At 47.9% G+C, this 15,850-nt stretch overlaps 1 protein-coding gene across 1 annotated transcript; it reads right to left on the bottom strand.

The window, feature by feature from the left end:
• Nucleotides 1–1,710: 1,710 nt before the first annotated feature.
• Nucleotides 1,711–7,273, bottom strand: LOC144135409 (sulfotransferase ssu-1-like). Its single transcript, XM_077668073.1, has 2 exons — nt 7,225–7,273; nt 1,711–3,120 (listed from the first exon to the last, which is right to left on the bottom strand). Exon 2 carries the CDS (start codon nt 3,101–3,103, stop codon nt 2,162–2,164), a length of 942 nt encoding a protein of 313 aa, XP_077524199.1. The 5' UTR covers nt 3,104–3,120; nt 7,225–7,273; the 3' UTR covers nt 1,711–2,161.
• Nucleotides 7,274–15,850: the final 8,577 nt, after the last annotated feature.

Here is a 15,850-nt window from a genome sequence, read left to right as displayed (position 1 = left end):
AGCGAAAGCTCTGTTGAGCATGCTCTCTAATGTCTCAAATGAAATGTCATGATCAAGGTCATGAGTCAACGTTAAAGGTCGAGGTCACGTACCCAATGATCGGATATATACGATCACATGGCCATACTTAGCCTGGGCCATGCCATCAAACAGTGAAGTTCGTTTTGACCTTTTGAGGCATTGAAGGTCATTGAAGATGGGGTGACCACTGTCTCAAATCGAAGGTCAAGGTCAAGGCTAAAATCAAGGTCAAGTTCACAGTGGTCATATGCATATGATCACGTGGTGATACCACCATAGCTAGTGCCGTACTACCACGCAATTGTTAAATTTGACCTTGTGAAGCGTTGAAGGTCATTGCCTCATCCACATCGAAATCGCAGGTTGTACGCCGAGGAGTAGCTCTCTTGCTCTGTAAAAACAACTCCGCAAAGTAAACTGCGGGGCAGAGGTACTATATGCATTTACTGCAGGAGGTTTAGCACGGCTACATCTATGCTTTTGTAATTTTCAAATAAAGGTGTGCTTTTGCTGGAATTTCATCGCTTTCGTTGTGAAAACTGAAAAGAAGACGATAAAGAGACTTCATTCTGAGTTAGCGCGCTATCGCTTGCTACCGCCTGATACTTCTGCATAATCAAGAGCGGCTCGGAAATTTAATGATTTGCTGCTTTAATTCTACCGTTCCGCTGATCTGTCATCCTTATCTCCTGGGCTCTGCGAAAGGCACTACGTAATGGAATCTCGTGACAGTGCCTGGCGGTGAAAGTACATCTATCAGGTTAGTAGCGCAGGCAACCAAAGAAAGGACACGTCATCTTTCAATCGTTAAGTTCGCTGCTATCACGCAAGACGAGAGATAATGAGCTTAACCAAAGCCTCCTGACGCCCAGAAAAGCTTGAGCTGCACTTGAGCTTGTTCGTCGCTGCGAACGAGCTAGTTTCAATTGCTGTAATTGCAGCTGGAGAGTCCCGTCTTGTTCTGGATATAGCGAATGAAGTGGTATGTTAGCTGTAGGGAGGTTATTCTCAGCGGCTTACGCCAGCCACCCTTTCTTGAAGAATATGTGGCTAGTCACGTGGGCCACAGCGCAAAGTACCACATCCACCCACCGCCCTCCCTTTCTCCATAAATTTTTTTTCGTCCTGTCAGAAAGAGAGTGAAAAAAGTGGCAGAGCTTTAGCATAGTTAAACAACATATTCAGCGACAGCTTCACGGCAATGGTTACGCGACGTCATCCATGTTACTACTCACATGACACCCTCCCACTTGCCCTAACACAGCCGCCGCGGTGGCTGAGTGGCTATGGTGCTCGGCTGCTGGCCCGAAAGATGCGGGTTCGATACCGGCCGCGGCGGTCGAATTTCGATGGAGGCAAAATTCTAGAGGCCCGTGTACTGTGCGATGTCAGTGCACGTTAAAGAACCCCAGGTGGTCGAAATTCCCGGAGCCCTTCACTACGGCGTCTCTCATAGCCTGAGTCGCTTTGGGACGTTAAACCCCCATAAACCATAAACCAAACTTGCCCTAACACAAAACTGACAAGTCACTCCAAGGTCAAAGGTCATCGTAAGACGAAAGGTCAATGTTAAAGGTTATGGTTTATTTATTTATTTATTTTTAGCCCCAAAAGTCAGTATCCTTTTGTAAGAGTTAAGTTCCGAAGCTACCGTCGTGTCTTTATTATATTTCTTTCTATTTCATTAAGTAATAACGCACCCCGCCTGCCCTAAAGTGCAAGAACGCCTGCGTTTTACTCCAAAGTTTATTAACAGACAGGTTTTATTAAAGCGCTGCAGTCGCCGATTCTTTATTTGGACTGAAAGAAACATGAAACCAAGTTCTCTGATACACTGCATCTTTGCTCACTCTGCAGAGTAGTGCTGGACACGCTAGCTTGTTCTTCGACGCCATGCCTGAAGAAGTGTTCTGTTTTCCCACAAAAAGACATGAAGAAAATTCGTCTTGTTCTTCACTCCTATCGGAAGTCATGCTGTGAGCTGCGTTAGACACAAACACGCATTAGTGGATCCGTAACAGAAAAGAGTAATAATAATCATCTATATTCTGGCCTTCAAGCAGTTCAACATTTGAACAAACGAAAACTTTTCAAGGCGTTTTTTTTCCTCTTCCTGTTCACGTTTTATTGCTTGGTAATGTTAAGGCAAATCACAGTTCTTCCACAGTTGCATAACGTCCGATCCCCGTGTCTTTTCACTGATCCAGGCTTTAGTCTTCTCGATCTGATCCGGCGTGAAATGAGTCTTCCAGTCACCAACAACCCCTTTGCGGACAAACTTTTTCTGTTCGTGCATCTCCGGCAATTCAGCCACAAACTTGCGCTGCACTTCCAAGGATTTAATGGCTTTTTCGGGTGGGAGGCTCCACAATTTTTTTAGAAAGGCCCTTTCCCCGCTGAATACGTGATTCACGTTCTCCTTGCTCGAGGCGCTTACCACTTTGTGCAGTAATGCAGGATCCTTCCGAAGTTCACTTCCGTACTGTTTCCCAAGAAAGTCAGCTACCTTTAGCGTCCAGGAGGTGGTATCGTTCCTCATATCTTCGAATGTGAAGCAAAAAATGTTCGGCAAATCTCGGTGCTCGTACCAGGACAACAGGTGGTCGAAGTAGTCGCCGAAATTCAGCCTCCCCGAGATGAAAAGTTCGTGAAACCGTCCAAAGGATACGTCTTCTACACTCTTAGGTGTGAAACCTACGACGTGATAGTAGAAGGAAACGCACACGTCATACGGATTTCTTGTAGCATAGATGTATTTAGCCTCACTCGAGAAAGGCACCTTGTGAAAAGGTAGATGCGTCTTGATGGGCCCCGGTCTCACCATCTTTTCGGCTGCCTCTGCGCCCATAAGGTCTAGGAACGGAGAAGCCAACAAGAAATCGACGGGCGTTTTGGGAGGTTCGCCCCTGTGTAGGATACTCAGTGCAAGGAACTGCGTCCACGTTGTTCCACACTTGGGGTAGGATACGACAAATATATCCCCTGGATGCGGCTTGTAGGAAATCGCGCTGCGCAAGAGGTCCTCGTGGAAAAACTCGTTCACCCACACTCCGTCCACATTTTTATTTGCCGGCATGTCCATTTTTCACTCTTGCTGCCCTGCAAAGTTTTAGCACTATCTGTGAGAACCATAAATGTCAGTTACGCTGATGTGCATTAATGTGCAGTGATTGCATGTACAATCACATGGCAATCATTAAAAAAGCAAACCATCAATGAAACCAAGAAAAGCATAACAGAGTGTAATATTTTGTTCTTAATGTGGTACTAAGCAAAATAAGCAATTATTTCTCAAATTTTTTAGAGAAGATAATTTCACGTAAAGTGGACGACAACCACGTCATGTATAAGATCCACACCACGACCTCTACATGTCACACGCTCTCCTCTATCAAATCAGTTACGCCGGCGCCGGTCCCCTCTTCGACTTTCAAGCGAATTCGTGCTTTGTGTACCCTAACCTTGAGAGTGTAAGCGAGTGCTCCATCGTCCCGCAAGTTTCAGCTCTGGCGCTGCACGTGCAACAGCCTTATCTACCGCAGGCGGCTCGTAGAGTGTCATCGAATGAGGAGGTCGGTAGCTTTACGAAAGCCCTCTTATGCAGCCTAAGGTCTGAGTTGTGCCAAAACGAAAACACTCGTTATGCTGTTGAGCTCAGAAGGGTAAGGAGGTGGTGCCTGATGTTATCATTTTGTACACCTCTAAGTTCATTTCAGTTGTAATTATCAATTAACGGCGGATAATTGAAGAAACCGACGAATCGCTTACATTAAGTTCATTTGAATCTGCATGATACTTATTTTTTACAGAAATGAAGGCTATTTCTAGAAGCTAGTCATAGTCTTCCCAAACTGTCGCTAAAATATTTCGAATTTTGATACAAAATTCACTGTGCACACCTACAAAATACTGAAAGAAAGGGAGAGAGTGTATGTTTAGATGTCATATATTTTACCAGTGAGAAGTGGCGCACCAGGACAAATTATTTAGAGTCCTCTGCTGTTGAACACTTATATTAATGTTATTTTAAGTATTGAAACCTAAATTGAATTCATCAGTGCAAACCATATCACCCTAATTATTTCTCGAAATAATGTCTGCCACAAGGTACTAAACTGTAATGACTTCCTTACTAAGCTTTAGCATGCGTGAGACTAAATCAGATCGAGGTAAATGTAATTTAATCCAAAGCTATTACCTTTCATCCTAAGAATAAAGTAGCTCCTGTGCGGCATATGTACATAATGCAAGACCAACGCCTACAAACTGTTGAAGAACTTAAGATTCTCGGTGTACACATTTTCTCTTACCTTAAATCAAAGGCTCATATAGCCTATATCTACAAAAGGCTGCATGATCTCACAGGTTTAATTCCACGCTGCCGCTCCTTGATCCTCGTGAGAGCCAAACTACAAATATATGCCATGCTCTGTTTATTTCCCACATTATCTATATTTCTCTACTATGGGCAACAAACATTGTAACAAATAGGAACGACTTACTCGACTTGCCGGGAAAAATGACTCCTCTCAAAGTAAGAATTTAACTAAATTTGGGGGGTTAATCCCACATTAGTATAGCGTAATGCCATCTGCGTGGATAATATACGTGAATTTCATTTCTTGCAATTAACCGAGTCATATCCATTCCTATGTTAAGATTTTTATGTTAGCGTCCGTTGGAGGGGTGTTGTATAAGGAGCGGCTAAAAAAAGTGCCCCCGCCAGATACCTTAAAATGAATGCTCGACCATGTGGCTAGGAGCCCCGGAAAGTTCATGCTTCACGATCTGCCTACAGATCATATTGATGAAGCGTATGCTGCCACAAACTAAGCATGTTATTTCACACAGCGGTCAGAGCTCCGGCGCGCTAATGCCAGTGCAAGTCATGCGCTCGAGAATTACTGATATGGTCGTCTGTGGTGGCACGTTGTAGTCATTTGGCGCTATTGCAATGAAGAATAGGCTAACAAAATTTCTGACCACGTATCTCATAAGTAACAACAAAAAATAATTAGTGTATACTGTGGTTTTTATTACTACAGAAATAAACAAGAAAGGCAAACTACACTGCCAATAAGAAAACAAGAAGTTACGCGGTTGATGCAGCTATACTTCTCATGAATAAACAGCCAGCAGCGAGATATAGTGATTTTAATAAAAATTCTGATCAGCCTATAAACTAAAATAATACCTTTTTGTGCCAAAGCTAAGCGTCTATTGCGAATTGAAGTTCGTAGACACGGAGAACACGATGTAAACAAATTTTTCAAACGAAGAAAAAATCTATCTATAAACTCCTGCTCAATGTATTGAATTTGGGTTATTTGGCCAACGGAAGCCCTTGGCAAGCGAAACACGCGAAGAAGCTAGCACCGAAATTTCAGGCAGCTGTCTACTGGCGTAGCTTTCCCTGTTACGTGGCAGTGAAGGAAAGACAGTAGGGCTCTGTCGTGAACAGTGCCCTTTTAAACGTGGCATTCAAGCCGGTTGTCAGCATTCGTGCCATTGCGACGTCCGCCACGACTCAGAGATCACTATGCCGAGTTCTTATAAAGCATCGATTATACGTTTTACACATCATCCTGCACCATCTATGCAAGAAAGGGATTTTGAGCGACTCCTGTTCTTCAGCAACTGGACCTTAATTCAAAAACACTGCGAACCTGAACTTGAGAAAGAAACTATTCGGACTAAGGTGGCTCACTTCTGCAGAAGTTCAACCGTGAAGTTGCACAATGGCCGCTACTGGCCCAGTGCCAACCCCCACTGGACCTGTCAGCACAAATCATGTCAGACAGTCTATTTTAAATGACAGGACTGTTTCAAGATAGTTCTTTGAAGAAATACTGACATGGTAGATCATTGGGAAGCAAAACTTCACGGATATGCGGAAGACTTTACTTCTGGCCATTTGATTCTTGTGCTGCGCGATACAAGCCATCCTCATGACCTGGCAGCAGCCCAATCTTCGCCACCTGATGCTCACTTCCTCGGCTGCAATTTTCGGGAATTGAATGCGGCGCTCCAATTGCACTGAGCGGCCGTGGTTATCGCCTCTCTTCGCCTCAGTGAATTTATTTGTGGGTTTATATGAAAAATGGCGCTTATAAAGCGGAACCCACCAGCACGAAGTCCATCAAGCGGCGCTGTGCCGCCACTTGTGCCAACATTCAGTCTGAGAGGATAAAGGGGGTAGAATTCTAAGCGTTACCTATTCATGCGTGTAGCTACGGGATGGATAGCACTTTAAAAGATTTTGTAGCTGTTGCAGTGAAGCCAAGTGTTTTCGTTTAAACTAATAAAACGTGCGAGTGTGTTTGACGAAGGGGGAATGCGAAATTTCTTTGCATGTTCGCCTTCTCAAGGAATCAAAGTCGATTACTTTTCCACAAACACGCTCCCGCGATGACCTGTTGAGCTTACATTCTGATATTTCCTAAAAATATGAGGATGCACTCAGCCAGCCATGACAATCAGTAGTGATCTTAGCAGCGGCCAGCGTAGAACCACTTCTGTTATGCTCAGTTATCAGCCTACAACCCTAACGCATAGGCTCGAAGCGCCTGCGGATTGCAAGAAAGGGGCCGTAGATCACCACGCTTTTTGCAAGCTTGACACGGCCGTTTTCCGTGGCAGCGTGACAACAGACGTCCCTGTTAAAAGCTGGTGCCGAAAGAAGAAAACAGAGGAGACGGGGAAAGCATGCTGATGGCGCTGACGATGCTGTCATGCTGCGTTCCCACTGAAGCCAGAGACACCGACGTCGCCAACTCAATTTTGCCGACCAGTTTCAGTTTGAATACGGGTGGGGAAGGGAATGATTTCGCCTGCACAATGCAAAACGATATTTTTTTTTCCTTTCATTTGACCGTATAGGTGTGTATCCGGAGGTTGTCGTTAAGTTTGGCTACCTCAAAAGAAAAAAGAAACTTGAGTCCGTGGAAAAGAGAAGCAGTCGTATTTATATTGCGGTTCTGTGAGCATAATATGCCGCATGTGACTTATGACGCCTTCTTGTCACTTTATGCTCTTGCTCAGGCCCGTGTGCATCACGCACATTGCCGCATCGTGTTTGGCTGGATTAAAAATATACCTTTGCATACACCTTCGACTAACTGGTTTAAGGTGCTGTCCTGCATTATTTAATCTACCTTGAAACAAGAGGTAACAAGCAAAACACTGAAACCAGTGCATCCTTACCGTATTGTGGCGTTCGGCAATCGAGACAAGTCTATGCAAAATGTCGCTGCTTGCCATGCATATTGCAAGTATAGCCACCGGAAACTCGATTTTTTTCGTATAAAATGCAAAAAAAACTGTTCGCCTATTCATCATGCGCACAGCTGACATATGTTAAAGTAGGCTGTGCTTGCTATAAAAACAGGACGTTGTTTTACAGAAGAATTCATCATTTGTTCTTTACCCACTAAAAAATTCGCAATGGAAACTGCGTTTCAGGAGTACTGCTCCCATTAAGAACCCAATTTCATGCCGTGCGCATGCGATGCCGGAAGACGCTTTCCCGCTACCCTCGGTGAAGGTGTGTGACGTCACGGAGAGAGTAGGTCGTGCACCTGCGATGCCTCCTTTCCTCCTCTCCGCCACGCGGCGACGGCGACGGAGCACACATCGGCCGGAGCTCCCCTTCGGGCATCGCATGGAACACAACCAGCCTTCCGTTGAGCGCATCAAAGTGCACCTGCGTTTTATGCAGAACATACTTTCATACATTGCGCACGCGATGCCGTGTGTGTAAGATTAAACTGTCAAGAATGAAAAAAATAATAAACGATGCCAAACAACGCAAAAGATGTGTTCGTCTTTATGAGCCGAACAAAGCCTTTCGCACGCATGACTACGCTCAGCAGAGCCAAAATTCAACCATTTTTTCGGGATTGCAGAGAAAGCCCCCGCCATATTAAATAAAATACCTCGTGATCTGCTCATGCGCTGATTCCAGCGCTGGAACAGTGGTTTGAGGAAACAAATCTCGTGCTCTAATCGTTTCGCACGCCCTTTTCTCCCAGAAGTGAAACACATCATTACCGACTCGAAGGGGTCTGTCGGAACTATGAGCTGGGTTGGATACCTCCTCTCACCTGGGGCATCCTAGAAACACACCATTACCGACTAGAAGGGGCCTGTCAGAACTATGACCTGGGTGTGATACCTACTCTCACCGGCGGCATCCTAGAAACACATCATTACCGACTAGAAGGGGCCTGTCGGAACTATGACCTGGGTTGGATACCTCCTTTCACCGGGGGCATCATAGAAACACACCATTACCGACTAGAAGGGGCCTGTCAGAACTATGGCCTGGGTTGGATACCTCCTCTCACCGGGGCCATCCTAGAAACACATCATTACCGACTAGAAGGGGCCTGTCGGAACTATGACCTGGGTTGGATACCTCCTCTCACCGGGGGCATCCTAGAAGCACTTCATTACCAACTAGAAGGGGCCTGTCGGAACTATGACCTGGGTTGGATACCTCCTCTCACCGGGGGCATCCTAGAAACACACCACTACCGACTAGAAGGGGCCTAGCAGAACTATTACCTGGGTTGGATACCTCCCTCACCGGACACATCCTAGAAACACATCATTACCGACTAGAAGGGGCCTGTCAGAACTTTGAGCTGGGTTTCATACCTCTCCTCACCTGGCGCATTCCTAAAAACACATCATTGCCGATTCGAAAGGGCCTTTCGGAAGTATGAGCTTGGTTTGATACCTCCTCTCACGAGGGGCATCCTAAAAACACATCATTACCGACCCGAAGTGGCCTGTCGGAACTATGACCTGGGTTGGATTCCTCCTCTCACCTGGGGCATCCTAGAAACACACCATTACCAACTAGAAGAGGCCTGTCAGAACTATGACCTGGGTGTGATTCCTACTCTCACCGGCGGCATCCTAGAAACACATCATTACCGACTAGAAGGGGCCTGTCGGAACTATGACCTAGGTTGGATACCTCCTTTCACCGGGGCATCCTAGAAACACACCATTACCGACTAGAAGGGGCCTGTCAGAACTATGACCTGGGCTGGATACCTCCTCTCACCGGAGTCATCCTAGAAACACACCATTACCGACTAGAAGGGGCCCGTCAGAACTATGACCTGGGTTGTATACCTCCAGTCACCGGGGGCATCCTAGAAACACACCATTACCGACTAGAAGGGGCCTGTCAGAACTATGACCTGGGCTGGATACCTCCTCTCACCGGAGTCATCCTAGAAACACACCATTACCGACTAGAAGGGGCCCGTCAGAACTATGACCTGGGTTGTATACCTCCAGTCACCGGGGGCATCCTAGAAACACATCATTACCGACTAGAAGGGGCCTGTCAGAACTTTGAGCTGGATTTCATACCTCTCCTCACCTGGCGCATTCCTAAAAACACATCATTGCCGATTCGAAAGGGCCTTTCGGAACTATGAGCTTGGTTTGATACCTCCTCTCACCAGGAGCATCCTAAAAACACATCCTTACCGACTCGAAGGGGCCTTTCGGAACTCTGAGCTGGGTTTGATACCTCATCTCAACTGGGGCATCCTAGAAAATTGCTGCCGGTCCATCGACCCTCCAAACTGATACTTCATCTGGGCACTCGGCCACCAGGAACTCCAGGGCAAAGAGCCGATCGAGCGGCCTGCGCGCTCTCTCCTAGGGCACTCACAGTTGCTCTGGAAGTGTACTCCGAGCTAGCCAAAACTCTAATTACGTTCAAAGACGCCGCTAGATATTATAAGTACAGTCATCGTCGCTTTTCGGAACCCTGTAAGGGTCACCAGAGAGCAGACGAACAGCTTCTCAAAAGGTTTACAAATACAATGCTGTGGCCGGCAGTATGGAAACATTTCAATTCAGAATTTGATGCCGGCTCCAGCCGGCAACAAACAGACGCGGACTGCGCCCATAAATGAGGGGCTTCAACCACTGTCTGTTAGCCCGAGCCGCCGTTTAAGCTTCCGAGAAGCGCGCCCGTTCCACTCCCGGGAAAACACCACTCGCCCAGCCTGGACCAGCGAGGCAACGTGCGCCAACCTGCGGGACGGGCCCGTCGAGCTCATCAGGTCGTCGGACTGTCGCAGTGCCCGATGAACAAATTGTGTTTTGTTTATTTGTCTCTCTATGTGCTAGTGCACTTTATGGGCAGGTATTTTGTTCAATTGTAATCTCTCTTCATTTTTACTTTGCACGAGTTGCCTTGTATTTGTAAATCCATTTGTATGTGCTAGTATGAGTGATAGTGATATCTCTGTGTCGTCTCTTGCTGTATAAACTTTGTTCTGTTTAGTGAACCTTTGACTCAGACCCATTCTCTGGCTTGCGACCGGCGAAAGCTGGGCACCAAACGACCAACCCCCATGTCACTTGGTAGCTGGTCTCCGGCTGAGCTTGCTACGCTGAGTCGAGGGCATCTCCTTTGTGACCGAGACCGCTCACCCCACACGCTCTAATTGTGTCTGGGAGCGCACGCAAAAGTGCGCGAAGTGGTGACAGTCGGATAACACCTCTCACCTGGCACATTCTAAAAACACATCATTACCGACTTGGAGAGGCCTGTCGGAAGTAGGAGCTGGGTTGGATACTTCCTCTAGCCTGGCGCATCCTAAAAACAAATCATTACCGACTTGAAGAGGCTTGTCGGAAGTAGGAGCTCGGTTCGATACCTCCTCTCACCTGGCGCATCCTAAAAACACATCATTACCGACTTGAAGAGGCCTGTCGGAACTATGAGCTGGGTTGGATACCTCCTATCACCTGGCGCATCCTACACCGACTCGTAGGGGCCTTTCAGAAATATGAGCTGGGTTGGATAGCTCTTCTCACCTGACGCATCCTGAAAACACATTACCGACTCGAATGGGACTGTCGACCTTTGGCTGGATTTGATACCTCCTCTCAACTGGCGCATCCTAAAAACACATCATTACCGACTCGAAGAGGCCTGTCGGAACTAGGAGCTCGGTTGGATACCTCCTCTCACCTGGCGCATCCTAAAAACACATCGTTATTGACTCGAAGGGGCCTGTTGGAAATATGAGCTCGTTTCGATACCGCTTCTCATCTGGCGCATCCTAAAAACACATCATTACCGACTTGAAGAAGCCTGTCGGAACTATTAGCTGGTCTGGATACCTCCTCCCTCCTGGCGCATTCTAAAAACACATCATTAGCGACTTGACGAGGCCTGTCGGAAATGTGAGTTGGTTGGCTCCTCCTCTGACCTGGCGCATCCTAAAACACATCACTACTGAGTGGAAGAGGCCTGACCGAACTATCAGGTGGGTTGGATTCCACCTCTCACCTGGCGAATCCTAGAAAATTGCTGCCGCTCCATCGACCCTCCAAACTGTAACCTCATCTGGGCACCGGCCGCCAGGGACTCCAGGGCAAAAAGCCAATCGAGCGGCCTGCACGCTCTCTCCTCGGGCACTCACACTTGCTCTGGAAGTGTACTCTGAGACAACCAAATCTCTAATTACATTCAAAGACGCCGCTACATATTATAAAGACAGTCATCGTCGCTTTCCGGAACCCTGTAAGGGTCTCCGGAGAGCAGACGAACAACTTCCTTCTTCTCAAAAGGTTTACAAATATAATGCTGTGGCCGGCAGTATGAAAACATTTCAATTCAAAATTTGATGCCGGCTGCAGCCTGTGCGGTGCGACGTTCTCGAACTTTTTCCACGTGGTCTGGGCATGCCCTTCAAATCCCCACCCTTCCGAATCCTTCATCTCCCACCCTTCAAGGGTGGCCTGGAAGGTGACGCTACTCAGCTGCCATGACCTACACTCGCAACGGACCTTGGTCGCCAGGGCGCGAGTTCCGCTAGACGCCATTGGGGCTCCGAAATAGGAGCTCCACCTAGATTTGTGAGGACCTGAGACATAGGGCCTGAGCCCAAACGCTTCCTTGTACATAGTCAATAAATGCTTACCACCACCACCACTCATTCCGACGGGCTACACAAAGATACAAAGAAAACGGAGGCTGTCTTGGACGACGTGACTAGTTAGAAACAGTGCAACATTCACAAAACAAAGCGAGGAGTCACAACTGGGAACACACAGAATACGAAACAGGACGCATATGACAAGTGAAACCATCAGAAAATATAATACCGCAGAAAATGGTAACTTCGGCGCTTTCCCTTCTTTTTTTACTTTTTTTCTGTCGTTGCTTCGTCTGAACTGGATATCGGGGGCCTGCCCGTAACATACCAGATATCATAGAGTGCGCTATCTATATACCGGCATAAGGAGCTGACGCACTTTCCAAGACTGTGCTCACAAAGGTATCGGCAGCTCACATCATCGCGGTGAGCGCGCAGGTTTTCTTCATTGAAGAACAAAAAAAAACGATTGCGCCTAAAGATTGGTTTGGTTTGCAGGGGTTTAACGTCCCAAAGAAACTCAGGCTATGAGAGACGCCGTAGCGAAGGGCTCCGGAAATTTCGACCACCTGGGGTTCTTTAACGTGCTCTGACATCGCACAGTACACGGGCCTGTAGAATTTCGCTTCCATCGAAATTCGACCGCCGCGGCCGGGATCGAACCCGCGTCTTTCGGGCCGGCAGTCGAGCGCCATAACCACTCAGCCACCGCGGCGGCTATTGCGTTAAAAGAATAAATCCTATCCTGCAACACTGTTTTTCATGGACTGGATAGGATTTATTCTTTTGACGCAATAGCCGCCGCGGTGGCTGAGTGGTTATGGCGCTCGACTGCCGGCCCGAAAGACGCGGGTTCGATCCCGGCCGCGGCGGTCGAATTTCGATGGAAGCGAAATTCTACAGGCCCGTGTACTGTGCGATGTCAGTGCACGTTAAAGAACCCCAGGTGGTCGAAATTTCCGGAGCCCTTCGCTACGGCGTCTCTCATCGCCTGAGTTGCTTTGGGACGTTAAACCCCTACAAACCAAACCAATCTTTAGGCGCAATCGTTTGTTTTTGTTCTTCAATGAAGAAAACGTGCGCGCTCACCGCGATGATGTGAGCTGCCGATACCTTTGTCAGCACAGTCTTGGAAAGTGCGTCAGCTCATTATGCAGGTATATAGATAGCGCACTCTATGATATCTGGTATGTTACGGGCAGGCCCCCGATATCCAGTTCAGACGAAGCAACGACAGAAAAAAAAGTGAAAAAAGAAGGGAAAGCGCCGAAGTTACCATTTTCTGCGGTATTATCTTTTCTGATGGTTTCATTTGTCATATGCGTCCTGTATCGTATTCTGTGTGTTCCCAGTTGTGACCCCTCGCTTTGTTTTGTGAATGTTGCACTGTTTCTAACTAGTCACGTCGTCCAAGACAGCCTCCGTTTTCTTTGTATCTTTGTGTAGCCCGTCGGAATGAGTGGTGGTGGTGGTAAGCATTTATTGACTATGTACAAGGAAGTGTTTGGGCTCAGGCCCTATGTCTCAGGTCCTCACAAATCTAGGTGGAGCTCCTATTTCGGAGCCCCAATGGCGTCTAGCGGAACTCGCGCCCTGGCGACCAAGGTCCGTTGCGAGTGTAGGTCATGGCAGCTGAGTAGCGTCACCTCCCAGGCCACCCTTGAAAGGTGGGAGATGAAGGATTCGGAAGGGTGGGGATTTGAAGGGCATGCCCAGACCATGTGGAAAAAGTTCGAGAACGTCGCACCGCACAGGCTGCAGCCGGCATCAAATTTTGAATTGAAATGTTTTCATACTGCCGGCCACAGCATTATATTTGTAAACCTTTTGAGAAGAAGGAAGTTGTTCGTCTGCTCTCCGGAGACCCTTACAGGGTTCCGGAAAGCGACGATGACTGTCTTTATAATATGTAGCGGCGTCTTTGAATGTAATTAGAGATTTGGTTGGCTCAGAGTACACTTCCAGAGCAAGTGTGAGTGCCCGAGGAGAGAGCGTGCAGGCCGCTCGATTGGCTTTTTGCCCTATAGTCCCTGGTGGCCGGTGCCCAGATGAGGTTACAGTTTGGAGGGTCGATGGACCGGCAGCAATTTTCTAGGATTCGCCAGGTGAGAGGTGGAATCCAACCCACCTGATAGTTCGGTCAGGCCTCTTCCACTCAGTAGTGATGTGTTTTAGGATGCGCCAGGTCAGAGGAGGAGCCAACCAACTCACATTTCCGACAGGCCTCGTCGAGTCGCTAATGATGTGTTTTTAGAATGCGCCAGGAGGGAGGAGGTATCCAGACCAGCTAATAGTTCCGACAGGCTTCTTCAAGTCGGTAATGATGTGTTTTTAGGATGCGCCAGATGAGAAGCGGTATCGAAACGAGCTCATATTTCCAACAGGCCCCTTCGAGTCAATAACGATGTGTTTTTAGGATGCGCCAGGTGAGAGGAGGTATCCAACCCAGCTCCTAGTTCCGACAGGCCTCTTCGAGTCGGTAATGATGTGTTTTTAGGATGCGCCAGTTGAGAGGAGGTATCAAATCCAGCCAAAGTTGCAACAGTCCCATTCGAGTCGGTAATGTTGTGTTTTCAGAATGCGTCAGGTGAGAAGAGCTATCCAACCCAGCTCATATTTCTGAAAGGCCCCTTCGAGTCGGTGTAGGATGCGCCAGGTGATAGGAGGTATCCAACCCAGCTCATAGTTCCGACAGGCCTCTTCAAGTCGGTAATGATGTGTTTTTAGGATGCGCCAGGTGAGAGGAGGTATCGAACCGAGCTCCTACTTCCGACAAGCCTCTTCAAGTCGGTAATGATTTGTTTTTAGGATGCGCCAGGCTGGAGGAAGTATCCAACCCAGCTCCCATTTCCGACAGGCCTCTCCAAGTCGGTAATGATGTGTTTTTAGAATGTGCCAGGTGAGAGGCGTTATCCGACTGTCACCACTTCGCGCACTTTTGCGTGCGCTCCCAGACACAATTAGAGCGTGTGGGGTGAGCGGTCTCGGTCACAAAGGAGATGCCCTCGACTCAGCGTGGCAAGCTCAGCCGGAGACCAGCTACCAAGTGACATGGGGGTTGGTCGTTTGGTGCCCAGCTTTCGCCGGTCGCAAGCCAGAGAATGGGTCTGAGTCAAAGGTTCACTAAACAGAACAAAGTTTATACAGCAAGAGACGACACAGAGATATCACTATCACTCATACTAGCACATACAAAGGGATTTACAAATACAAGGCAACTCGTGCAAAGTAAAAATGAAGAGAGATAACAATTGAACAAAATACCTGCCCATAAAGTGCACTAGCACATAGAGACACAAATAAACAAAACACAATTTGTTCATCGGGCACTGCGACAGTCCGACGACCTGATGAGCTCGACGGGCCCGTCCCGCAGGTTGGCGCACGTTGCCTCGCTGGTCCAGGCTGGGCGAGTGGTGTTTTCCCGGGAGTGGAACGGGCGCGCTTCTCGGAAGCTTAAACGGCGGCTCGGGCTAACAGACAGTGGTTGAAGCCCCTCATTTATGGGCGCAGTCCGCGTCTGTTTGTTGCCGGCTGGAGCCGGCATCAAATTCTGAATTGAAATGTTTCCATACTGCCGGCCACAGCATTGTATTTGTAAACCTTTTGAGAAGCTGTTCGTCTGCTCTCTGGTGACCCTTACAGGGTTCCGAAAAGCGACGATGACTGTACTTATAATATCTAGCGGCGTCTTTGAACGTAATTAGAGTTTTGGCTAGCTCGGAGTACACTTCCAGAGCAACTGTGAGTGCCCTAGGAGAGAGCGCGCAGGCCGCTCGATCGGCTCTTTGCCCTGGAGTTCCTGGTGGCCGAGTGCCCAGATGAAGTATCAGTTTGGAGGGTCGATGGACCGGCAGCAATTTTCTAGGATGCCCCAGTTGAGATGAGGTATCAAACCCAGCTCATAGTTC

This window comes from Amblyomma americanum, chromosome 5, assembly GCF_052857255.1.
Source record: "Amblyomma americanum isolate KBUSLIRL-KWMA chromosome 5, ASM5285725v1, whole genome shotgun sequence".
NCBI classification, from domain to species: domain Eukaryota; kingdom Metazoa; phylum Arthropoda; class Arachnida; order Ixodida; family Ixodidae; genus Amblyomma; species Amblyomma americanum.
Note: the sequence above shows the minus strand (reverse complement) of the source record. Positions and strands in the feature narration are given on the sequence as shown.

What these genes read in the sequence shown, in the direction of transcription:
- LOC144135409 (XM_077668073.1), bottom strand. Translation starts at nt 3,103, where the DNA reads ATGGACATGCCGGCAAATAAAAATGTGGACGGAGTGTGGGTGAACGAG.